Source organism: Hypanus sabinus (genome assembly GCF_030144855.1).
Source record: "Hypanus sabinus isolate sHypSab1 chromosome 1 unlocalized genomic scaffold, sHypSab1.hap1 SUPER_1_unloc_14, whole genome shotgun sequence".
In the NCBI taxonomy this organism is placed as follows: Eukaryota; Metazoa; Chordata; class Chondrichthyes; order Myliobatiformes; family Dasyatidae; genus Hypanus; species Hypanus sabinus.
The window spans coordinates 268269-294368 of NW_026778908.1; the positions used below are offsets into that span (position 1 = coordinate 268269).

At 44.8% G+C, this 26100-nt stretch overlaps 3 protein-coding genes across 6 annotated transcripts in view; 2 read left to right on the plus strand and 1 right to left on the minus strand.

Moving 5' to 3' along the window:
* LOC132385383 (B-cell receptor CD22-like) overlaps positions 1–6866 on the plus strand; it is a 77179-nt gene extending 70313 nt beyond the window's left edge. The window contains exons 15-16 of one of the 2 annotated variants that reach the window (XM_059957420.1): positions 3026–3064; positions 5448–6866. The gene's annotated coding sequence lies outside the window, so the exon portion shown is untranslated. The remainder of the gene's footprint in view (positions 1–3025; positions 3065–5447) is intronic. The other variant, XM_059957419.1, reaches the window with a different exon arrangement.
* Positions 1–26100, plus strand: part of LOC132385387 (high affinity cGMP-specific 3',5'-cyclic phosphodiesterase 9A-like) — a 266175-nt gene that overhangs the window by 143753 nt on the left and 96322 nt on the right. The window lies entirely within an intron of this gene.
* LOC132385386 (myelin-associated glycoprotein-like) overlaps positions 9143–26100 on the minus strand; it is a 51386-nt gene continuing 34428 nt past the window's right edge. For 2 of the 3 annotated variants that reach the window (XM_059957428.1, XM_059957425.1), the window contains 4 exons: positions 19462–19755; positions 16906–17002; positions 11765–11852; positions 9143–10967 (listed from right to left, as the gene is read on the minus strand). In XM_059957428.1, the coding sequence (XP_059813411.1) occupies positions 10779–10967; positions 11765–11852; positions 16906–17002; positions 19462–19755 (668 nt within the window). In that variant the 3' untranslated portion in view covers positions 9143–10778. The remainder of the gene's footprint in view (positions 10968–11764; positions 11853–16905; positions 17003–19461; positions 19756–26100) is intronic. The other variant, XM_059957427.1, reaches the window with a different exon arrangement.

Sequence of the window (26100 nt, forward strand, 5' to 3'; positions counted from 1 at the left end):
TCAACCTTATTAATATCCTTCCTGTAATTCGGTGACCAAAACTGCACACAATACTCCAAATTCGGTCTCACCAATGTCTTATACAACCTCACCATTACATTCCAACTCTTATACTCAATACTTTGATTTATAAAGCCCAATGTACCAAAAGCTCTCGTTATAATCCTGTCTACTTGTGACATCACTTTTAAGGAATTATGTATCTGTAATCCCAGATCCCTCTGTTCTACTGCACTCCTCCATGTCCTACTATTTACCTTGTATGTTCTACCTTGGTTTGACCTTCCAAAGTGCAATACCTCACACTTGTCAGCATTAAACTCCATCTGCCATTTTTCAGCCCATTCCTTCAACTGGTCCAAATCCCTCTGAAAGCTTTGAAAACCTTCCTCACTGTTCACTACACCTCCAATCTTTGTATCATCAGCAAATTTGCTGATCCAATTTGCCACATTATTATCCAGATCATTGATACAGATGACAAATAACAATGGACCCAGCACTGATCCCTGTGGCACATCACTAGTCACAGGCCTCCACTCAGAGTAGCAATCCTCCACTACCACTCTCTGGCCTCTCCCATTGAGCCAATGTCTAATCCAATTTACTACCTCTCCATGTATACCTAGCAACTGAATCTTCCTAACTAACCTCCCATGCGGGACCTTGTCAAAGGCCTTACTGAAGTCCATGTATACAACATCCACTGCCTTCCCTTCATCCACTTTCCTAGTAACTTCCTCGAAAAACTCTATTAGAGATCAGTTAAACATGACCTACCACGCACAAAGCCATGCTGACTTTTTCTAATAAGTCCCTGTCTATCCAAATACTTGTAGATCCTATCTCTTAGTATTTCTTCCAATAATTACCTACTACCAATTTCAAACTTACCGGCCTATAATTTCCCAGCTTACTTTTTGAGCCTTTTTTAAACAACGGAACTACATGAGCTATCCTCCAATCCTCCGGCACCTGACCCGTGGATATCGACATTTTAAATATGTCTGCCAGGTCCCCTGCAATTTCAACACTAGTCTCCTTCAAGGTCCGAGCGAATACTCTGTCAGGTCCTAGGATTTATCTACTCTGATTCGCCTCAAGACAGCAAGCACCTCCTCCTCTTTAATCTGTATAAATTCTATGACTCCATTCCAGTTTCCTTAGTAAATACAGATGCAAAAAACCCATTTAATATCTATCCCATTTCTTTTGGTTCCATACATAGCCAACCACTCTGATCTTCAAGAGGACCAATTTTATCCCTTACTATCCTTTTGCTCTTAACATACCTGTAGAAGCTCTTAGGATTATCCTTCACCCTGACTGCCAAAGCAACCACATGTCTTCTTTTGGCCCTCCTGATTTCTTTCTTAAGTATTTTCTTACTCTTTTTATACTCTTCAAGAATCTTATTTCCTCCCTGTTACCTATACATGTAATACATCTCTCTCTTCTTCTTTATCAGAGTTCTAATATCCCTCGAAAACCAAGGTTCCTTATTCTTATTCATTTTGCCTTTAATCCTGACAGGAACATTCAAACTCTGCACTCTCAAAATTTCTCCTTTGAAGGCCTCCCACTTACCAATCACATCGTTGCCAGAGAACAACCTGTCCCAATCTACGCTTTTTAGATCCTTTCTCATTTCTTCAGATTTGGCCTTTTTCCAGTTTAGAACTTCAACCTGAGGACCAGATCTGTCTTTATCCATGATCAAGTTGAAACTAATGACGTTATGATCACTGGAACCAAAGCGTTCCCCTACACACACTTCTGTCACCTGCCCTAACTCATTTCCTAATAGGAGGTCTAATATTTCATCCTCTCTTGTTGGTACATCTATATATTGATTTAGAAAACTTTCCTGAACACACTTCACAAACTCTAACCCATCTAGACCTTTAACAGTATGGGAGTCCCAATCAATGTGTGGAAAATTAAAATCCCCTGCAATCCCAACTTTCTGTCTCCTGCAGTTGTCTGCTATCTCTCTGCAGATTTGCTCCCCCAATTCTCGCTGACTATTGGGTGGTCTATAATACAACCCTATTAATGTGGTCATACATTCCCTGTTTCTCAGCTCCACCCATATGGCCGCAGTAGAAAAGCCCTCTAATCTTTCCTGCCAAAGCACTGCTGTAATATTTTCCCTGACTAGCAAAGCCACCACCCCCCCCACCCTTCATCCCTCTGCCTACATCACGTCTGAAACATCGGAACCCTGGAACAATGAGCTGCCAGTCCTGCCCCTCCTGTAGCCAAGTTTCAGTAATGGCTATGATATTATAATTCCATGTGTCAATCCAGGCCCTCAGCTCGTCTGCGTTTCCCACAATACTCCTTGCATTGAAATATACACACCTCAGTAGATTATTACCACCACACACAACCTTACTATTTGTGACTTTGCATGAACTACTAACATCATTTATTTTTACCCTCATTCCACTATCTGCTCTGGCACTCTGGTTCCCACCCCCCTGCAAATCTAGTTTAAACCCTCCCCAATAACACTAGCAAACCTCCCTGCCAGGATATTGGTTCCTCTGTAGTTCAGGTGTAACCCATCTCTCTTGTACAGGTCCCACCTGCCCCAGAAGAGGTCCCAATGATCTAGAAATCTGAAACCCTGCCCCCTACACTTTTCTCAGCCACATGTTCATCTGCCAGAGCATCCTGATCTTACCCTCACTGGCACGTGGCACAGGTAGCAATCCGGAGATTACTACCCTCGAGGTCCTGTTTTTCAACTCTCTGTACTCACTCTTCAGGACCTCCTGATTCTTTCTACCTATGTTATTGGTACCGACGTGTACCATGACATCTGGCTGATCACCCTCCCACTTCAGAATGCTGTGCACGCGATCAGAGACGTCCCTGACTCTGGCACCCGGGAGGCAGCAAACCATCTGGGAGTCTCTGTCACAACCACAGAATCTCCTGTCTGTACCCCTAACTATCGAGTCCCCTATCACTACCACTCTCCTCTTCTTCCTCTCTCCCTTCTGCACTGCGGAACCAGACTCAGTGCCAGAGATCCGGCTGCCACAGCTTGTCCCAGGTAAGCCATCCCCCCCCCAACAGTATCCTGTTTGTGTTTCTCTGTGTGTGTGTGTGTGTGTGTGTGTGTGTGTGTGTGTGTGAGAGAGAGACAGAGAGCACTGTGTAATTGCACTCCTTCACTCACGAGCATTGTCTCGTCACTCTGCTGTCATTACGGTGAGTGTACCTGTCTCACTGTCTTCCCTGGTGTATTTAATACTCTGGTTCCTAAACAAGCTGATGTGTTCCAATTGGTGTTATGGTGCCTCTCCCACCATACATGGCAGAATATTCCATTTCTTCAGTGATGGGTTTGTGTAAGGGTGTATATATTGTTTGGGTACTGTAATTAACATAGATAATTCTGTTTATTTGTAATGAATTATAACTACTGTGGCATTTTTCTTTTCACTATATTCAAAACTTTGCATGTTTGATTTTTGACACAGCTAATAAACGCCACTGCACTAAACTTTTAAGTGACTCCAGCTGTTGTTTCTTCAGTCATAACCCACATTTTAAACTGTGTGTGTGTGTGAGAGAGCATTTATTTCAGAGTGTGTGTCTGCTTCTATGAGTCTGGGTTTCTATATGTTTGTTCATGTGTATTTCTGTGTATGTTTATGTGTTTCTGTGTGTGTTCTGTAATTCTGGGGTGTGTGAAAATGTGTTTCTTTCTGTGTTTCACTGTGTCTGTATGAGTGTGAGTTTCTCTCTGTGAGTGAGTGTTTCTGCTTGTCTGCTACTGTGTTTATGTGTTTCTGTCTGTGTGTGTTTGTGTTTCCATGTTTTATGTGGTGTCTGTGTTTATGTGTGTGAAAGTTTGTGTGTGTTTGAGTGTTTCTGTGTGTGTTGTATGATCAGTGTGTGTTCTGTATGTGTGCACATGTTTCATAATTCATGTGTCTGTTCATAATTAGGTGTTTCTGTAGGTGAGTGTGTGTGTTTCTGTGTTGGTTTGTGTGAGTGGATATTTCTGTATGTGAGTACTGTGTGTGCGTGATTGGGTGTTTCTGTAGAGGAGTATGTGTGTATGTTTCTGTGTTGGGTGCTTCTGTATGTGAGTATGTGTGTGTGTTTCTGTTTGTGTGAGTGTTTCTGTGTGTGCTTTCCTGTGTGATTGTACTTTTTTGCAGATATGTGTTAGTGTGTCTGTATTTGTGTGTATATTTCCTTGAGTCTGACTTTTTGTGCCTGTGTATGTTTGTGGGTTTCTGTGTTTTATTTGTGTGTGTTTGTATGTTTCTGTGTGTATTAATGTGTGTGTGCATTTATGTGCTTTATGGGGTGTATGAGTTTGTGTGTGAGTTTATGTATCTGTTTCTTTGTGTGTGTGGATATGCATGTACGCATATATGTTTGTGTGTACCTGTGTTGTGTGTATGTGTGTGTGTTTGTATGCATTTCCCTGTGTGTGTTTGAGGGTGTGAGTGTAAGCCTGGTTGTGTGTGTGTGTATGTGTGGTGGGTGTGTGACTCTGTTCTAGGGTGTTTCTATATGTTGGTGCATTTCCATGTTTTATGTGGTCTATGTGAGTTTGTTCTCAAGTGTGTCTGTGTGTGAGTTCATGTATGTCCTTATGATTTTCTGTGTGTGTGTTTCTGGCTGTGTGTTTGAGTTCATGTATGTGGCTTGTGTGTTTATGTGTGTGTGTGTTAGTGTGTGAGTTTGTGGGTTGTATGTGTGCAAATGTACCTTTCTGTGTGTTTTTGTGTCTGTGAATTTGTGTGTGTGTGCTTCCTTGTTTCTGTGTGTGCATTTGAGTTTTGTGTGTGTGTGTGCAATTCTGTGTGTTTCTGTGACTGGGTTTCTCTGTGTATGTGTTTGTGTGTGTGTAAGTTTCTGCTTTTATCTGAGCGCATTTTAAGTGTGTGTTCATGCATGTGTGTGTTTCTGCATTTGTGCATGTATCTGTGTGTATGTGCGTGTGTTGTATGGGTGTGTGTTTTTTGTCTGCATGCTTCTGTGTGAGTGTGTTTGTTTCTGTGTTCTGTGTGCGTGGCTGTATGTGGTGATGGGGTGGGAAGAGTTTCTGTCTGTATGTGTGTATGTTGTTCGGAGTTTGTGTCTGTGTTTCTGAGAGTTTTTCTGAGAGTTTTTTGTGCATATGTGTGCAAGTTTCTTTATTTCTGTGTCTGTATGTTTCTGTATTTGTGTGTGTTAGTGTGTGTGTCTCTGTGTTTTGTGTGTGTTTTTCCATGTTTTCTGTCTGTGAGTTTCTGTTTTGTGAATATGTGAGTGAGTGAAGGGTCCGTTTGTGTGGAGAGTGGAGTGTAGTTGGAGTGGGGAAGGAGAAAGAGGAACAAATGGAGTGGGAGGTGAGAGGGGCAGGGGGAGTGGAGAGGGTGTGTGGGGAAGTGAGGGGAGTGTGGTGGTACAAAATATCCTTTGTACTCTGACAGGTGATCGTATGTCTCCCATTTCACAATGCCGCCCTCTCCGTGATGTCAGAACAACAATCTTACACTCAGCCTCAGCAAGTCCAAGGAACTGACTGTGAACTTCAGGAAGGGGAAGTCGGGAGAACACACTCCAGTCCTCATCCTGGGGTCAGCGGTGGAAAGGCTGAGCAGCTTCAAGTTCCTGGGCATCAACATCTCTGAGGATCTGTTCTGGACCCAACATGTTGAAGCAATGAGGAAGGAGGTGACTACCGGCTCTATTTCATCCGGAGTCTGAGTACATTACTCTGTGCAGCTACCCCAGGGGAGGGATTGTGGAAGGAACTGTCAATATTTTGGGACTGACCGTGAAGGGGAGAGAGTATTGAGGGTGAGTGGCATGTTGGTGTATTTGGTGGGATGGTGGGAGAGGGTTTGGATGATAGGCGGAGTGAGCTGGATAGGAGAGGGGGAGGCAAATTCAAAGTCCGGAGGAAACTCAAGGAACACCACCTCATATTCTCCCCATGCATATTCCATCTACAGGTAACTCTATCACCTTCCAATCCCTCTCCCGTCCTATTTTGTCCTCCTTCCCCTGACCCCCACAGCCTTCCTTCACCCATCCACCCACCCGTTTCACTCCCTGACTCCGCTCCCTCCTCCCCATCTAACACTGGTTCTGTTTGCCTTTCCCCTTCCCCCAATGGTTCCCATTATCACCTTTATTACTGATCAGATTCCAGCACCAGTGGAGAGAGTCTTGAATGTTGCAGCTACTCTCATGTTGTCTTGCAGAGAGTATTCAATTGCACTCCTGTGTCCGGTTGACAGTGGCTTTGGGATCAGGAAGTGAGAGACTCACCACAGGGTAACAGTCCCAGACCAACCCCACCATATGTGGATGGTCGAGATGAGTGTCTGGTGATCACCCCCAGAATGTTCAGGGTACGGTAAGTGATGATGACATCGCCTTGAACATCCTGAGGGGCGTTGAATGTGGGGCCATCACTGATGCAAGGGGTAGCAGGTCAGACTCTCTCTGGTTGTAGGTGGTCATTTCCTGGCATCACGTTGGACAAATGCCACTTGCCACCTGACAGTTTTGGGGAACACTCGGGTGCCATCCCTGTCCCGAATGGGGTTGAATATCTAGGATGCTTGGAGCTCAACTCATCTCTCTATAGACCGATGGGGTGAGTTCTAATCCACCTTCAGATTCTCCTGAATGGGCTTTTTGTACAAAGAACAGATCTCCGAAAGTTCCTCTCCATGGCCCTTCACTTTATTGTCTGCTTGCACTGCACTTTCTCAGCAGCTGTAGCATTTATTCTGCATTCTGTAATTGTTTTTTCTTTAATACTACCTTGATGTTCTGATGTATGGAATGATCTGAATGGCTGGCATGTAAACGAAGCTTTTCACTGTATCCTTGTACAATAATAAACCAGATACCAATTACAATCACAGTGTCATCGTGAAATTAGTAACCAGAACTTCAGTGCTCTCCTTCACATCACTGACATAAACTGTAAAAAATAACATTTATTATTCACTCAGAGGAAGTGAGCTTCACAGGCTGAAATGGCATTTAATCCCCCATCCCTAATTGTCATTGAGAATGTGGTTGTGAGCTGCCTTCCCCCCACCCCAGGGGATTGACGGTGGAGGATGCCATGACAGCAATGCTACTCAATGTCAGAGAAATGGTTGAATTTCCCTTGTTGGATGTCGTTACTACCTGGCACTTAGATGGCAAATGACACGGGCACCACACATCAGCCCAGGCTGCGTGTTGTCCAGCATTTGGCTGTGGACTGCTCCATTACCTGGGGAGTTGTGAACGGTGAACACGGTGCATTTATCAGCTCTGACCCTCTGATGGATGGAAAGTCATTGATGAAGCAGTGAAGATGTTTGAGCCCAGGACACCATCCTGTGGAATCACTACAGGGACATCCTGTGGCTAAGACAATTCATCTCCCACCACCATGATGTGATAGACCATAAGGCCGAGCAGCAGAATTTTACTGTTCAGCCCATCGTGTTTTTCCTTCATTCTTTCATGGCTGATTAATTTTCCCTCTCAACCCCAATCTCCTCCCTCTCCCCATAACCTTTGACACGCTCGCTAATTCAATTCCCATTAATCTCCTTTTTAATTATACCCAATGACTTGGGCTCTATGGCCGTCTGTGACAATCAATTCCAGAAATTCACCACTGCATAGTTAATGGAATTCCTCCTCCTCATCTCTGTTCAAAAGGGCGTCCTGTTCCGAGGCTGAGCCCTCTGGTCTGAGACTCTCCCACTATTGCAAACTCATCTGCATGTCCACTCTCTCTCCCTTGGCCTTGTATGATTCTGAGCAGTGGAGGATTCCAGTGTAACCAGGGCCCCTGATGCCACACTGGATCAAATGTGGCTATGATGACGAGGGTAGAGAATGCCACCTCACCCTGGGAGTTTGGTTCTCTGTCTGTGTTTGGATCCCAGCTGTGGTGAAGTCTGGAGTCGAGATGACTTTAGCCAAACAGCTTCTGTGATCAGATTGTTGCCCGGCAACTGGCCGGGTTAGACGTGTCCTGTTCAGTGTGGATAGGATCTACTCAGTCAGTTTGTTGGATAGTTGCCAGTGACGTAGCTGCCCTGGAACAGTCTGGCTAAGGAGGTGGCAGGCTCTGGGTCACAGGGCATCAGCACCACTGCCAGAATGTCATCAGGAACCATGGTCCTTCCTGTACCCAGTGTCATCTCTTGTTGATATTGTGGAGTCAACTAAACCGGCCGAAGACTTGTGTCTATTGTGCTGTGGACCACTGCAAGAAGACAAGGTGGATCACTTGCTCTGCCCTTCTGGCAAAAAATGTTTTTGCTTTTCCTTTGGCTCTGATATGAAAATCAGAGGCTGCACTCCACCAATTGTGTCACACCATTCATCACATCTTCCTAGCCAAATTTGTTAGTCCTCTCCTTGCTTCCCGATAGCCAGCCCATCTTGATATCATGTGTTAACTCCTTGATGCCTCATCTCTGGAATTCAAAGCTTTGTTGGGACATCTTGTGGCAAAATTTGGGACAGGGTAGCTGTCCAACTCTGTGCAGAGATAATGACACTGATCAAAGTGATCCGGAAATGGACAGTGCTCAAGGTCTAACCCCTTGGAAGTGATCAACCTGGTTTCTATCCCATGGTACAATTAATGCAACTCACCCACTTTTCCTCAACTTTCCTCCCACACCAGTATCCTTTGTATGGGTCTGGACAAGGTGCACCAGGCAAGCCAATGTGCCCCTGGGCAATCTCAGACATATGCCTTGTGACATTTCTGGACACACAAGAGTGGTCTGTCCATCAATAAGCAATTGCAAACTCTCAGCAAGAGGCAACATCACTCAATGTTGTGATTAATCACACACCAATAAGCACGTTAACATGGAGTGCTGCCAAAAGAAACATGCATTCATCATCAAAGACCCCTCACCATCCAGGCCATTGATAAAAATACTGACTTTGACTTCGGCATTAAGGGCATCACACTGTGCCCAAAGCACCACATGAATTGGACCTGCTGTGGCTGAGAGAGAAAATGCACAGTCGTTGGACTGAAGCATATGTTCTGCTCCACTGAGCACATTCCAACAGAAGTTGTCCCAGGTGGGAGTGTGGACAGGCAGCGTGACATGTTGACATTAGAAACACGGACACAGGGAGCTGTGCTTAATCCCACTTTTAATAAATGTAACATTAGACAAATCCTCTGTGCAACATGCACTCAGTGATTACTCTATTAGGGACATCCAATCATCTGGCAGCAACTTCATGCTTAAAAGCATCCAGACATGGTCAAGAGGTTCACACCAAACATCAGAGTGGTGAAGAAATGTGATCTAAGTGACTGACTGTGGAATAATTGTTGGTGCCAGACAGGGTGGTTTGAGTATCTCAGACCCTGCTGATCTCCTGGGATTTTCATGGACAACGGTCTCTAGAGTTTACATCGTGTGGTGTGAAAACAAACAAACAAAAAAATAAAAACTGGTGAGCTGCAATTTTGTTAATTTTGCAATTTTGAAAATACCTTGTTAATGAGAGACTCAGAGAAGAATGGGCAGACTGGTTCAGCTGACAGGAAGGTGACAGTAGCTCAAATAACCATCAGTAGCAACAGTGGTGTGCAGAACAACATCTCTGTGTGCGCAAAGGTAGAAACTTGAAGTGGGTGAACTACAGCAGCAGAAAACCACATAACCCGTAATATCAGGACAAGATCGTCTCTGGTCCATTATTCAATTAATATAACTGATTATTGACCTGATCGTCACTTCCCTCCCCTAACCCCATGCCCACCGGTTCCATTACTATCCAACAAATCAGTACTATCACTAAACACAGGCAGTGTCTGAGCCCCCACCACCCCACGAGTAAACTCCCCTTCACACGGAGCCCAGAGCTGGCTGTGATATTCCAACCATCCAGGCACCTTCTGTGCAAGGAGAAACAGGTCAATGTTTCAGGAGCACGTATGATTTTGGCAAGATATCTCTGTCCTTGAACTTGGATCAATTAATGCTAATGCAGTGTTTCCCTTCACATGCCCAGTGTACCTGCGTTGTAACCATCAGCAACCTGTGCACAGTGCAGAGATTTGTCCCAAATGATATTGGAGCTGCAGAGTCTGGGCCCACACACGTGTTTGTACATTACATCCACTCCACACCCCCACATGTTCTCTGTCCTCCTCACAGACCCAGTTATTCTGCCTCTGTCTGTGACTCCAACATGAGGTGGTAACCTGGTGGAGGGAACCAGCAGCCTTCTGGGACAGTCTGAATTTATCCCCACAACCCCCCACCCCCAGGACTCAGATATCTTGAAGTCCGCTCACTGATGTCACGTGGGGAATGTGGTAATCAGTCCACAGCAACGAGGGTGACCCAAGCCATCTCTAAGTAGAGGGATGAATACCGGCCATGGCCCCCCCACCCCTCAGCTGATGGGAACCAAGGTCCTTCTTCCCAACAGTGATCCACTGTACTCCCCCCTGAATAGCTCCTCCCACTCTCAAGCGGCATTCCCTGAGCGATTCTGTCATTTCACTGTGCACCCTGCGCCCCCTGAATAAAAGCAATGTGATTTTATTTGTCTGAATCAGCGAGTCTCCAGTTTCGCTTGATATGAATGAACATGATTAGAAAGTAGGTGGTAACCCGGGTCTGTGGGACCCAGTGGTCTGTGGGATCCTGCTGTGTAGTTGGCTGCAATGTTCCCTACAGCACTGGCCATCTCCCGGAGAACCAGAAGCCTCTCTCCCCAACCTCCCCCCCTTCGCCCACCACCGCTGCGACCCTTCAGGCTGGCCCGATTGACTGGAATTTCAAAGCTGCGTACACAACCGTCTCCCCCCTGCGAACAGGACCCCCACCGCTGGGCAGTTCCCGCAGGCTGGCGTACACTGGGTCACACTCCTCCACCTCTCCAACGGGCATTACTGGTGAAACTTCCCGTGGGATCTGGCTCGTCCTCTGCCTCTCCGTCTCCTGGGGCAGAAATAAAAGCAAATCTCAATTCTTCATCAAACACCATTGAACTGCTCACTCCCCATCACGAAACTAATTCCACAACATCTGGATTTACTTCCAGGACTCTACAACTCAGGCTCTCACTATTTATTACTTATTTGTGTATTGTTACTTTTTATTTTCTATTTGCAGAGTGTTGTTGTTTGCACGTTAGCTGTTTGCATCAATGATGTGTGGAGTTTTAATTGATTCTGTTTGTTTCCTTAAATTTTATTGTGAAAGCCCACAAGAAAATAATTCTCAGGATAGAATGTGGTGACATACATGTACTTTGATAATAAATCTACTTTGAACTTTGAACACTGAGGACGAAGATATTTAAATGCTGCGAACACTGACTAGTGAATAACAGGCTCTGACTAACAAGTTGGAACCCTGTTGTGAACATAATCCTCTTGTTCTTTCCCACTCCCCTCCCTCATTTCTTCTCTTTCAGTTACTCTCTCATCTCCCAGTTCACTGCGAGTCTCTCAGCTTTGTCTATTTCATTCATTCACTCTCTTGTTCCTCTCTCTCTTTCCATCTGTCTCCCTATCTCACTCCCTTACACTTCCTCCATCTCATTCCTCCCTCATTCCTCCTCTATTCCTCCCTCATTTTTGCTCCTTCCCTTCCTCTCATTCACTCACTCATGCTCCTAAACCAAACCATAGTAGTCTGTGAGCATCTCCCCATAGTGCAACACTCCCCCCTCAATGTCCTTCCCGCAGCGCTGTGCTCCCGGTGTCCTGCCCTTTACTGGACTGAGCTCTGACCTGTACCTGAGGTGCGGTCAAGTGTGCAGTGGAGCTGACGGTGCTGTCCAGGATCTCCAAGGCCGTCTCCTTGGTCCGTGCATCCCGTCTGGAACAGCAGAAGTTTTGCCCAAGGTTACAGAACATCAGAGTGTCAGCCTAATCTCCATCCTGATCCCACCTCACTGTGACATCCAGACCATCTGATACAACATCCTCCACTGAGGCTGTGGAGTGGCACCACTCTGCCCCTCCTCCCCCTCCCCTTCTCCCCTCCTCCCTTCCCTTCTCACAACCCTCCTCCTCCCCCTTCCCCTTTTCCATCGCCTCCCTTAACCCTCCTCCACCCATGAGAGACAGATAGAGAAAATATATCTGAAAGTTTAATAGTTTCCTTCTTCGTTTGGACGCCTCACCTGTGGTGCTGACAACTGACCACTGATCAAGGTGTGACCCCCAGGCGCTGTGTGACCACGGGATGACAAGGACCAGACTGGAAGACAGGGAATTCCCAGACTCCCTCATTGTGCTTCTGGATCTGGAGCTCCCTTTGTTTAGGTTGGTTTATTTTATGATGTAAGTTATGTATAACATACAGATGCCGTGTACATCCTCCCTGTGACCACATGGATTCCTTCGGGTGCTCTAGTTTCCTCCTACATTCTAAAGACGTACCAGTTAGTAGCTCAACTGGTCATTGTAACTTGTCCTGTGATCGGCTAGGGTTTGGAATGAAGGGCCTGTTCCGTGCTGTGTCCCTAGATTAATTATTTTGTCCTGTCTGTAAAGTACAGTGCTGCTGCTAATGACCACAGCATATACAGTGCCTATAAAACTTTTCACCTCCTTGAAAGTTTTCATGTTTTGTTGTTTTACAACATTGAATCACAGTGGATTTAATTTGTCTTTTTGATTGAGCAGCAGAAAAGGACTCTTTCATGTCAAGGTGCAAAACAGATCTCTACAAAGTGATCAAAATTAATTATAAATATAAAACACAAAATAATTGATTACATAAGTATTCACCCCCTATAATATGACACACCAAATCATGATTGGTCCCCCCTACTGGTTTCAGAAGTCACATAATTAGTTAAGTGGAGATCTGGTTTTGGAGACCTGTGTATGGTCAAGCTGTTTCAATTGATTGTAGTGTACACTGTCTCTAAAACGTATTAACCCCTCCCCAGAAGTTTTAGTGTTCAATTTTTTCAGCATTGTATCATTTGAATTTAATTTGTTTTTCTTGACACTAATCAATAAAAAAAGAATTTTGTGTCAAGGTGAAAACAGATCTCTACAAAATCACAAATATAAAACACAAAATAACTGATTGCATAAATATTCACCCCCCCCCCTTTAAAATGACCACCAAATCATCACTGGTGCCACCGGATGGTTTCAGCAGTCACATCATTAGTTATATGGAGATGTGTTTTTGGAATCCTGTCTACGGTCAAGGTGTTTCAATTGACTGTAGTAAAAATACACCTGTATCTGGAAGCTCCAACTGCTGGTGAGTCAGTATCCTGGCAAAAGCTACTCCATGAAGACAAAAGAACACTCCAGACAACTTTGTGACAAGGTTATTGAAAAGCACAAGATGAAAGAAGATGGATAAAAGAACATTTCCATGTCACTGAATATCCTTTGGAGAACAGTTAAGGTAATCATCCAGAAATGTAAAGGATATGGCAGAGCTGTAAATCTGCCTCAGCAGACCATCCTCAAAACCCTGAGTGACTGTGCAAGAAGGGGACTAGTGAGGAAGGTCACCAAGAGACCTGTGACAACTCAGGAGGAGTTGCAAGCTTCAGTGGCTGAGATGGGAGAGACTGCGCAAACAACAACTGTTGTCCAGGTGCTTCACCAGTCACAGGTTTATGGGAGAGTGGCAAAGAGAAAGTTACCATTGAAAATCGCTCACATGAAATCTCAGCTAGCATTGGCCAGAAGGCACGTGGGAGTCTCTGAAGCCAGCTGGAGGAAGGCTCTATGTTACATTGAAACCAAAGTGAACTTGTTGGCCATCAGACTAAACGCTATGTTTGACATAACCCCAAAACCACACATCAGAAACCACCATCCCTACCATGAAACGTGGTGGTGGCTGCAACATGCTGAGGGGATGCTTCACTGCAGCAAGGCTTGTGAAGGTAGAGGGAAAAATGAAGGCAGCAAAATACAGGAAAATCCTGATTTCCCAGGAGAAATGGGTCTTGGGAGAAGATTTGTTTTCCAGCAAGACAATGACCCCAAGCATAAATCCAAAGCCACACAGGAATAGTTTAAAAACAAATGTAATGTCCTGGAGAGGGCAAGTCAGAGTCCAGACTTCAATCCATTTGAGAGTTTGTGGCTGGACTAGAAAAGAGATTTTCACTGACGATCCCCATGCAATCTGACAGAGCTTGAGCAGTTGAAGAATGGGGAAGGCTTGCAGTGTCCAGAAGTGCAAAGCTGAAAGAAACCTGTCCACACAGACTCAAGGCTGTAGTTGCTGCCAAACTTGCATCTACTAAGAACCGATTTAAAGGGGGTGAATACTTCTGCAATCACTTATCTTGTGTTTTACATCTGTAAGTTCAGATCACTTAGTAGAAGTATGTTTTCACTTTGACATATAAGAGTATTTTTCCGTTGATCTGTGTCAACAAAAAGCCAAATTAAATGTACTGTGATTCAATGTTGTAAAACAATAAAACATGAACACTTCCAAGCAGGGTGAATACTTTTTATAGGCAGTGTACACCAGAATGTAGGATCTAACATTGACTGTGAATGTTTGTTGATTGCTAGTCAGTAGGGGAGACAAGGACAGGAACAGACACAGACCCGGTGAAGCAGTCACCCACAGGCAGACAGCAGAGGGTAGGATTTGAATTGAATGATCTTTATTGTCATTATACATAGGTATAATGTACATTACATATACATTACATGTATAATATACCTATGTATAATGAAACTCTGTTTAGCTTCTTCTCAGGCAATTAAATAAAGTGGTAGATAAAAACAAGACAGTAGTAAAAAAAGTATTAAATAGATAAGTAGCAGAAAATAAGTTGCAGCAGCACCAGAACATCACAGTAATGCACAAAGTGCTATTAGTGCAAGTATTTGAGTCCTTGTGTGTGCTCACAGTTTCAGTCATTGTTCTGTGGGAGTGGTGTGATGGAGGCCACGGCTCTGGGGTAGAAGCTGTTCCTCAGTCTATTTGTTCTAGTTTTTAGTGTCCTGAACCTTTTGCTGGACGGCAGCGGGTCAAACAGCGAGTGGCCGGGGTGCGTAGAGTCTCTGGTTATGCTGATTGCTTTCATCCTGAGTTTGCTGGAATAGAGGCTGAGTATTCCTCACCTACAATTCCACTTGACCCCGCAACACCACCTCTTTAGTCAAGAAAGCACAGCATGTCTGTATTTCATGAAGAGATTGAGGATGTAACAATGAACTTAAGCTGGTAAATAGAGGCGACAGCGACAGGAACAGATTTAGACCCAATCAAAGCTGTCACCCACAGGCAGACAGCAGACACAGGTGCAGGGATCGCTCCCTACGTGACTCCCTTGTCCACTCGTAACCCCCATCCCTTCCTACCGATCTCCCTCCTGGCACTTATCCTTGTAAGCAGAACAAGTGCTACATCTGCCCTTACACTTCCTCCCTCACCACCATTCCAGGTGAGGCAACACTTCACCTGTCAGTCGGCCGGTGTGGTATACTGCGTCCGGTGCTCCCGGTGTGGCCTTTTATATATTGGTGAGATCCGACGCAGACTGGGAGACCGTTTCGCTGAACACCTACACTCTGTCCGCCAGAGAAAGCAGGATCTCCCAGTGGCCACACATTTTAATTCCACGTCCCATTCCCATTCTGATATGTCTATCCATGGCCTCCTCTACTGTCAAGATGAAGCCACACTCAGGTTGGAGGAACAACACCTTATATACTGGCTGGGTAGCCTCCAACCTGATGGCATGAACATTGACTTCTCTAACTTCCATTAATGCCCCTCCTCCCCTTCTTGCCCCATCCCTGATGTATTTAGTTATTTTCCCTCCTTTTTTTCTCTCTCTCTCTGCCCATCACTCTGCCTGTTCTCCATCTCCCTCTGGTGCTCCCCTCCCCCTTTCTTTCTCCCTAGGCCTCCCGTCCCATGATCCTTTCCCTTCTCCAGCTCTGTATCCCTTTGGCCAAAAAAATCACCTTTCTGGCTCTCAGCTCCACCCCACCCCCTCCGGTCTCCTCCTAACATTTTGCATTTTCCCATCCCCCTCCTACTTTCAAATCTCTTACTGTCGTTCCTTTCAGTTAGTGCTGACGAAGGGTCTCGGCCCGAAATGTCAGTAGCGCTTCTCCCTATAGATGCTGCCTGGCCTGCTGTGTTCCACCAGCATTTTGTGGGTGTTGCTTGAATTTCCAGCATCTGCCGATTTCCTCGTGTTAGCAGAGGGTAGGATTTGAACAGAAGCTGAACATTCCTCACCTATAGTTTCACCTGGCCCTGCAACACCATCTCTTTCGTCAAGAATGTACAGCATGTCTCCATTTCCTAAGGAGATTGAGGCGTGTGAGGCTATTTTCTCCCTCTATTCTAACCAATTTTTAACAGGAGCTCCATCGAGAGTATCCTGACCAGCTGTATCACTGTCTGATACGGCAATGGAAAAGCATCTGACCACAAGACCTGACAAAGGATTACAAGGGCTGCTGAAGTGATCATCGGGGTATCTCTTCCACCCATCCAAGATGTTTACCAGGACCCTTAGGATTGTCAAGGATCCCCCCCCCCCCATCCGTCTCACAATCTCTTTGACCATCTTTGTCCCCCCCAGCACCCCACCATCAGGCAGGAGGAACCGTCGCATTATGAGACGGACTGTGAGGATGGGAAACAGCTTCTTCCCCACCACTGAACCCCCTGACACCACCCAGGTCTCATCACTTATAAAGTGTCATTAATGCACCTTATGATCAATGTTAATCTTTTAGAATCTATTTTACTATTTGTTAACTTATTTGTGGGAATGTTGTTTTATGTGCTGTGTGTGTTATTTGCACTGTGTTGTATACCCTCCAGGGAACGATGCTTCATTTGACCGTATAAATGTATACAATTGAAATGACAATAAAACTGAACTTGAATGTTCATCTGGACTTACTTCTGGATGTACCTGGAGATGAAGAACCCAGCCAGTAGCATACTGAGAATGACATTGCTCGTGAGTAACACTGTGATCCAGACAGCAGAGACCCCACCTGTAACATCAAGCAACAGGACAGCTTCAGAATAGTCCACTGTACAAGTCAACCCCTTTCTCATTTATGGACAGACTACTGCCCAGGATTGAAAGAAGATGTAGAAAGTTGCAAACTCAGTAGCATCATGGTCACCTGCCTCTTTAGTACCTAAATCATCTTCAAAAGTTGAAGCCTCAAATAGGCATCATTATAGACCCCACCATACACGATATGCCTTCTTCGCATTGTTGCCATCAAGGAGGAAGTAGAAGACACACACTCATGTGTGAGGAACAGTTTCATCTTCACTACCACTGCCTCATGACTCTTTTCACTATTTTGGTCTCTCTTTGCACAACTTATATAATTTGCTTTCTATAAATATATATCATGCCTATAAAAAGTATTCATCCTTTATTGTTTTACAACATTGATTCACTGTGGATTTAATTTGGCTTTTTTGACACTAATCAATAGAAAAAAAACTCTTTCATGTCAAAATGAAAACAGATCTCTGCAAAGTGATCTAAATTAATTGCAAATTCAAAACACAAAATAATTGATTGCATAAGTATTCACCCCTCTTTAACACAGCACAACTAATCATCACTAGTGCAGCCAACTGGTTTTGGAAGTCACATCATTATTTACATGGACATATGTTTTTGGAGACCTGTACAATCAAAGTACTTTAATTAATTGTGGTAAAAATACACCTGAACCAGGAATGTCCAACTGCTTGTGAGTCAGGGTGCTGGCAAAAACTACACCATGAAGGGTTATTGAAAAGTACAAGTCAGGAGTAGGATACAATACAATTTCCAAGTCACTGACTATCCCTTGGAGAAGAGTTAAATCAGTCGTCGAGAAATGGAAAGAATATGGCATAGCTGTACATCTGCCCGGAGCAGGCTGTCTTCAAATAGTGAGTAACCATGAAAGAAGGAGAATAGTGAGGGAGGTCACCAAGAGACCGATGACAACTCTGGAGGAGTTACAAGCTTCAGTGGCTGAGATAGGAGAGATTGTGCATACAACAACTGTTGCCCGGGTACTTCACCAGTTTCAGCGTATGGGAGAGTGGCAAACAAAAGGACACTGTTGAAAAGAAACCCACATGAAATCACAGCTAGAGTTTGCTGGAAGGCAGGCGGGAGACTCTGAAGTCAGGTAGAAGAAGGTTCTATGGTCTGATTAACCAAAATTGAACAGTTAATGCTGTTTGGCGTAAGCCAGACACTGCACATTATCAAAAACACACCATCCCCACAGTGAAACGTGACAGTGACTGCATCACACTGTGGGGATGCTGCACTGCAGCAGGCCCTGGTAGGTTTGGAAGGCAGAGGGTAAAATCATTGCAGCAAAGTACAGGGGAATCTTGTTGGAAAACCTGATGCAGTCTGCAAGAGAACTGGGTATGGGAGAAAATTTGTTTCCTAGCAAGACAAAGACCCCAAGCAGAAAGCCAAAACTACACAGGAATGGATTAAGAACAATAATGTTCATGTCTTGTTGTGGCAATGTCACAGTACGGACCTCAATCTAGTTGAGAATTTATGGCTGGACTAAAAAATTGTGGTATAATTATGATTCCCATGAAGTCAGACAGACGGTGAGCAGTTCTGTAAGGAAGAATGGGGAAAAATTGCAGATGTGCCTCTCTGAAAGAGACCCATCCACACAGACTCAAGGCTGTAATTGCTGTCAAAGGTGCATCTACTAAATACTGAGTTGAAGGGGGTCAATACTTATGCAATCAATTATTTTGTGTTTTATATTTGTAAGTAATTTATATCACTTTGTAGAGATCCATTTTCACTTTAACATGAAAGAGTCTTTTCCTGTTGATCAATGTCAAAAAATGCCAAATTAAATCTACTGTGATTCAATGTTATAAAACAATAAAACATGAAAACTTCCTGGGGGGTGAATACTTTTTATAGGCACTGCATATATATTTCTTATTGTAATTTGTAGATATTCTATTGCATATTGTCATGTAGTCCTGCCACAAAACAACACACTTGACAGCGTGTGCCGGTGATATTGGACCTGATTCTGATTCTCATGTAATATCCAGGACATTTGGCTTTTCAGAGCCAACATTTTGTTGGAGAGAGAGATCCAAGTGAAAACCCTAGTCCTTGGATAAAGGCAGTGGGGTCTTAAAGGAGAGTGAACAGTGTGATTCCCATTTCACCATCCCAGTGTGTTCCTCAGCTTGTGATCTGATCCCAAGGGTAGCAGGGCAGCAGTCTGTACACAGCAAGATCCCATGACTAGCAATGTGATGATGACCACCAATGGGGTTCAGACTCTGGCGTAAACTCCCATCTGGCCGTGCGATTTTCCCCATCCCTCCAGAAGGGAAGGGTGGACTTTGCTCAGTGGAGCTTGAGTGGAGGACGGAGGGAATTGCTGAGGTTAAGGCTGCACTCCGCAGAATGGAGAATATTCCTCAGAGATATCCTCACCTTTCATCCACAGGGACACCGCGAACATGACCTCTCCATGTTGGTTTCGGACAGTACAGAGGGCGGTCACATCCCCCTCTCCCTCGCCCACACCCAAGGTCAGCGTGCCAGTCACCAGCTGCCCGTCTGCCACCTGCCACGTCTGGAAACGACCGTGCGTCTGGTTCCCGCTGAGGTTGGCGAGGGGGAGGTGCCAGGTGAGCTCTCCGGGTGGGTTTGATCTGGCCGCACACACACATGTGATGACATCGGGGGTCCGAGTGCATCCTGGGTCCCGAGAAATCTCAGGCTTATCTGGGAAGAAACAGGCAGGAGATGTTGGTAGCACTGATATATTGTAATGGTCCAGTGTTATTCTGAAGCATCAGCTGTCCTCTGTGGGACACCTCTTTCCATTCTCTGTAAACTGAGGCTGTCTCCATTTTGATGCGTTGGATCCCCGTCCTCCACATTCAGAGATGCTCTTCTGCATATCACTGCTGTAACGTGTGATTGTTTGAGTTACTGTCGCCTTCCTGTCACATTGAACCAGTCTAGCTATTCTCCACTGACCTCTCTCATTAACAAAGTGTTTTCACCCACAGAACTGACACTCAATGGATTTTTTTCTCTGTTTGTTTTTCACACCATCCTCTGTAAACTCTGAAGACTATGGTGTGTGAAAATTCCAGAGTAGCAGATCCTGAAATCATCAGGCTCTTCAACAAAAGAGGATAGCTACACTCATTTAAGAACTCTGTATACTGTTACTTCATGCTAGTTATTTATTAAGAGTTATTTATATCTGCATTTGCACAGTTTGTTTACAGTTAACAGTTACTGTTCTATGGATTTCCTAAGTATGCCTGCAGACAATGGTTAAAGTCACTTTGATCACATTTCTTCCCCATTCCACTATTTACTCTGAACCACAACAGAATCTCTTAACCATGAGGCAGCGGGAGTATTTAAAGAGAACACTTGTTGAAGTAGGTCATTTTCTTTGGCAGTTTAACGAGGGCACGACTGCGCAAGCGCGTGCAAGTCGGACCGTGCAAATGCAGATATAAATAACTCTTAATAAATAACTAGCATTAAGTAACAGTATACAGAGTTCTTAAATGAGTGTAGCTATCTTTTGTTGAAGAGCCTGATGATTTCAGGATCTGCTACTCTGGAATTTTCACACACCATAGTCTTCAGAGGCAGCGGAAGTATGTAAAGAGAACAGTTAGACAGAGCGGGCGACGGAGTAGAGGGAGAGAGTAGGAAGGCTTTGTCTCGAGAGGCTTCGGCGAGCAGAGGCTGAGAACAAGCTTCACTCCAAGTGAGGTAAGGCTGGGTAAGTTCCTTTCAAAGGAGAAAGTTTCAAAAGTTGAGGCAAGTATTGGGTAGGTCATGGCAGCTGAGATCGGCCCCGTGGTTTGTTCATCCTGCAGCATGTGGGAAATCAGGGATACTTCCAGTGTCCCTGACAACTATGTGTGCAGGAAGTGTGTCCAACTGCAGCTTCTGGCAGACCGCATTGAGCGTCTGGAGCTGAGATTGGATTCATACTGGAGCATCCGCGATGCTGAGAAAGTCGTGAATAACACTTTCAGTGAGTTGGCCACACCGCAGGTAAAGGCTACACAGACAGAAAGGGAAGGGGTGGCCACTAGACAGCGTAGCAGTAGGCAGGTAGTGCAGGAGTCCCCTGAGGTCATCTCCCTCCTAAACAGATATACTGTTTTGGACACTGTTGGAGGAGATGTCTCATCAGGGGAAGGCAGCAGCAGCTGAGTTCATGGCACCATGGGTGACTCTGCAGCACAGGAGGGAAGGAAAAGGAGTGGGAGAGCTATACTGATAGGGGATTCGATTGTAAGGGGAATAGATAGGCGTTTCTGCAGCCGCAAACGAGACTCCAGGATGGTATGTTGCCTCCCTGGTGCAAGGGTCAAGGATGACTCTGAGCGGCTGCAGGACATTCTGGAATGGGAGGGTGAACAGCCAGTGGTCGTGGTGCACATAGGTACCAACGATATAGGTAAAAAACGGGATGAGGTCCTACAAGGTGAATTTAGGGAGTTAGGAGATAAACTAAAAAGTAGGACCATAAAGGCAATAATCTCTGGATTACTACTAGTGCCACGTGCTAGTTAGAGTAGAAATAGGAGGATATTTCAGCTGAATATGTGGCTTGAAAAATGGTGCAAGGGGGAGGGATTCAAATTTCTGGGGATTGCAACCAGTTCTGGGGAAGGTGGGACAGGTATAAACAGGACGGTCTGCACCTGGGCTGGACTGGAACCAATGTCCTGGGGCAGCGTTTGCTACTGCTGTTCAGGAGGATTTAAACGAATGTGGCAGGGGGATGGGAACAAGTGCAGAGAGACAGAGGGGTGTAAAATGAGGGTAGAAGCAAAAAGTAGTAAGGTGAAAAGTAAAAGTGGCAGGCAGGCAAATCCAGGGCAAAAAGCAAAAAGAGACACTTTTCAACATAATTGTATAAGGGCTAAGAGTGTTGTAAAAACAAACCTGAAGGCTTTGTGTGTGAATGCGAGGAGCATTCGTAACAAGGTGGATGAATTGAATGTGCAGATAGTTATTAATGAATATGATATAGTTGGGATCACAGAGACATGGCTCCAGGGTGACCAAGGATGGGAGCTGAACATCCAGGGATATTCAATATTCAGGAAGGATAGACAGGAAGGAAAAGGAGGTGGGGTAACGTTGCTGGTTAGAGGGGAGATTAACGCAATAGAAGGGGAGGACATTAGCCTGGAGGATGTGGAATCGATTTGGGTAGAGCTGCATAACACTGGTGGGAGTTGTGTACAGGCCACCTAACAGTAGTAGTGAGGTTGGGAATGGCATTAAACAGGAAATTAGAAATGCATGCAATAAAGGAACAGTAGTTATAATGGGTGACTTCAATCTACATATAGATTGGGTGAACCAAATTGGTAAGGGTGCTGAGGAAGAAGATTTCTTGGAATGTATGCGGAATGGTTTTCTGAACCAAAATGTCGAGGAACCAACTAGAGAGCAGGCCATTCTAGATTGGGTATTGAGCAATGAGGAAGGGTTAGTTAGCAATCTTGTTGTGCAAGGCCCCTTGGGTAAGAGTGACCATAATATGGTGGAATTCTTCATTAAGATGGAGAGTGACATAGTAAATTCAGAAACAAAGGTTCTGAACGTAAAGAAGGGTAACTTTGAAGGTATGAGATGTGAATTAGCTAAGATAGACTGGCAAATGATACTTAAAGGGTTGATGGTGGATATGCAATGGCAAGCATTTAAAGATCACATGGATGAACTACAACAATTGTTCCTCCCAGTTTGGCAAAAGAATAAACCAGGGAAGGTATTGCACCCATGGCTGACAAGGGAAATTAGGGATAGTATCAAGTCCAAAGAAGAAACATATAAATTAGCCAGAAAAAGCAGCACACCTGAGGACTGGGAGAAATTCAGAGACCAGCAGAGGAGGACAAAGGGCTTAATTAGGAAAGGGAAAAAAGATTATGAGAGAAAGCTGGCAGGGAACATAAAAATTGACTGTAAAAGCTTTTATAGATATGTGAAAAGAAAAAGATTGGTCAAGACAAATGTAGGTCCTTTACAGTCAGAAACAGGTGAATTGATCATAGGGAACAAAGACATGGCAGACCAATTGAATAACTACTTTGGTTCTGTCTTCACTAAGGAGGACATAAATAATCTTCCGGAAATAGTAAGGGACCGAGGGTCTAATGAGATGGAAGAACTGAGGGAAATACATGTTAGTAGGGAAGTGGTGTTAGGTAAATTGAAGGGTTTAAAGGCAGATAAATCCCCAGGGCTAGATGGTCTGCATCCCAGAGTGCTTAAGGAAGTAACCCAAGAAAAAGTGGATGCATTAGTGATAATTTTTCAAAACTCCTTAGATTCTGGATTAGTTCCTGAGGATTGGAGGGTGGCTAATGCAACCCCACTTTTTAAAAAAAGAGGGAGAGAAAAACCGGGGAATTATAGACCAGTTAGTCTGAAATCGGTGGTGGGGAAAATGCTAGAGTCGGTTATCAAAGAAAGAGGTGAAATCATCGGACAAAGTCAGCATGGATTTGTGAAAGGAAAATCATGTCTGACGAATCTTATAGAATTTTTTGAAGATGTAACTAGTAGAGTGGATAGGGGAGAGCCAGTGGATGTGGTATATTTAGATTTTCAAAAGGCTTTTGAAAAGGTCCCACACAGGAGATTAGTGTGCAAACTTAAAGCACACAGTATTGGGGGTATGGTATTGATGTAGATAGAGAATTGGTTGGCAGACAGGAAGCAAAGTGTGGGAGTAAAAGGGACCTTTTCAGGACGGCAGGCAGTGACTAGTGGGGTACTGCAAGGCTCAGTGCTGGGACCCCAGTTGTTTACAATATATATTAATGATTTAGACGAGGGAATTAAATGCAGCATCTCTAAGTTTGCGGATGACAAGAAGCTGGGCGGCGGTGTTAACTGTGAGGAGGATGCTAAGAAGATGCAGGGTGATTTGGATAGGTTAGGTGAGTGGGCAAATTCATGGCAGATGCAATTTAATGTGGATAAATGTGAGGTTATCCACTTTGGTTGCAAGAACAGGACAACAAATTATTATCTGAACGGTGGCCGATCAGGAAAAGGGGAGATGCAACGAGACCTGGGTGTCATTGTACACCAATCATTGAAGGTGAGCATGCAGGTACAGCAGGCGGTGAAAAAGGCAAATGGTATGTTGGCATTCATAGCAAAAGGATTTGAGTACAGGAGCAGGGAAGTTCTACTACAGTTGTACAAGGACTTGGTGAGACCGCACTTAGAGCATTGTGTGCAGTTTTGGTCCCCTAATCTGAGGAAAGACATTCTTGCCATAGAGGGAGTACAGAGAAGGTTCACCAGATTGATTCCTGGGATGGCAGGACTTTCATATGAAGAAAGACTGGATCAATTGGGCTTACACTCACTGGAATTTAGAAGATTGAGGGGGGATCTTATTGAAACATATAAAATTCTAATGGGATTGGACAGGCAAGATGCAGGAAGATTGTTTCCGATGTTGGGGAAGTCCAGAACGAGGGGTCACAGTTTAAGGATAAAGGCCTTTTAGGACCGAGATGAGGAAAAACTTCTTCACCCAGAGAGTGGTGAATCTGTGGAATTCTCCCACAGGAAACAGTTGAGGCCGGTTCATTGGCTATATTTAAGAGGAAGTTAGATATGGCCCTTGTGGCTAAAGGGATCGGGGGTATGGAGAGAAAGCAGCTACAGGGTTTTGAGTTGGATGATCAGCCATGATCATACTGAATGGTGGTGCAGGCTCGAAGGGCCAAATGGCCTACTCCCACACCTATTTTCTATGTTTCCATGTCTGCATGCTTTAATGCACTGAGTTGCCATCACATGATTCACTGATTAGATATTTGCATTAATGAGCAAGTGTACAGGTACTTAATAAAATGGCCACTGAGGCTACATCCACACTAGACCGGATAATTTTGAAATCGCTGGTTTCACGTAAAAACGACAGGCATCCACACCAGGCGTTTACTTGGGTGAATCTCCTCCTACTGGGCATGCACAGGACACATCTACAGAAAACAAGTGACAAGTTTGGTGTCGAATTTCGCTGTGAAAGTGCGTGTTTATACAGTAACAGACCAGAAAAACTTAAAAGGAAATTGCCAAACGATGGACAGCTGTTGGCTCTCACACAGGAGGACTTAAAACTAAAATAAACAATACTGTAGCGTATGGAGGCAACCGACCGGGAGTTCACGGAGAGTATGACCCGGCTGATGACGAACATTGAAAAACTGACGAACTCTGCTGCATTAATAAAGCACCTTGTTAAATGTATAAACCATGTCTGCATCAGTGTTAACACAAGGAAATCTGAAGATGCTGGAAATTCAAGCATCACACACAAAATGCTGGTAGAACACAGCAGGCCAGGCAGCATCTATAAGTAGAAGCACTGCCGACGAGTCCTGACGAAGGGTCTCGGCCCTTAGTACATAGTACATAGTAAAAATGAGACAACATTTTTCAGGGCCATGGTGTTACATGACACAGTACAAAAACTAGACTGAACTACGTAAAAAAAACAACACAAAGAAAGCTGCACTAGACTACAGACCTACACAGGACTGCATAAAATGCACAAAAACAGTGCCAACATTACAATAAATAATAAACAGGACAATAGGGCAAGGTGTCAGTCCGGGCTTCAGGTATTGAGGAGTCTGACAGCTTGGGGGAAGAAACTGTTACATAGTCTGGTCGTGAGAGCCCGAATGCTTTGGAGCCTTTTCCCAGACGGCAGGAGGGAGAAGAGTTTGTATGAGGGGTGCATGGGGTCCTTCATAATGCTGTTTGCTTTGCGGATGCAGCGTGTAGTGTAAATGTCCGTGATGGTGGGAAGAGAGACCCCGATGATCTTCTCAGCTGACTCACTATCCGCTGCATGGTCTTGCGATCCATGATGGTGCAATTTCTGAACCAGGCAGTGATGCAGCTGCTCAGGATGCTCTCAATACAACCGCTGTAGAATGCGATAAGGATGGGGGTGGGAGATGGACATTCCTCAGCCTTCACAGAAAGTGGAGACGCTGCTGGGCTTTCTTTGATATGAAGCTGGTATCAGGTGAACACCCA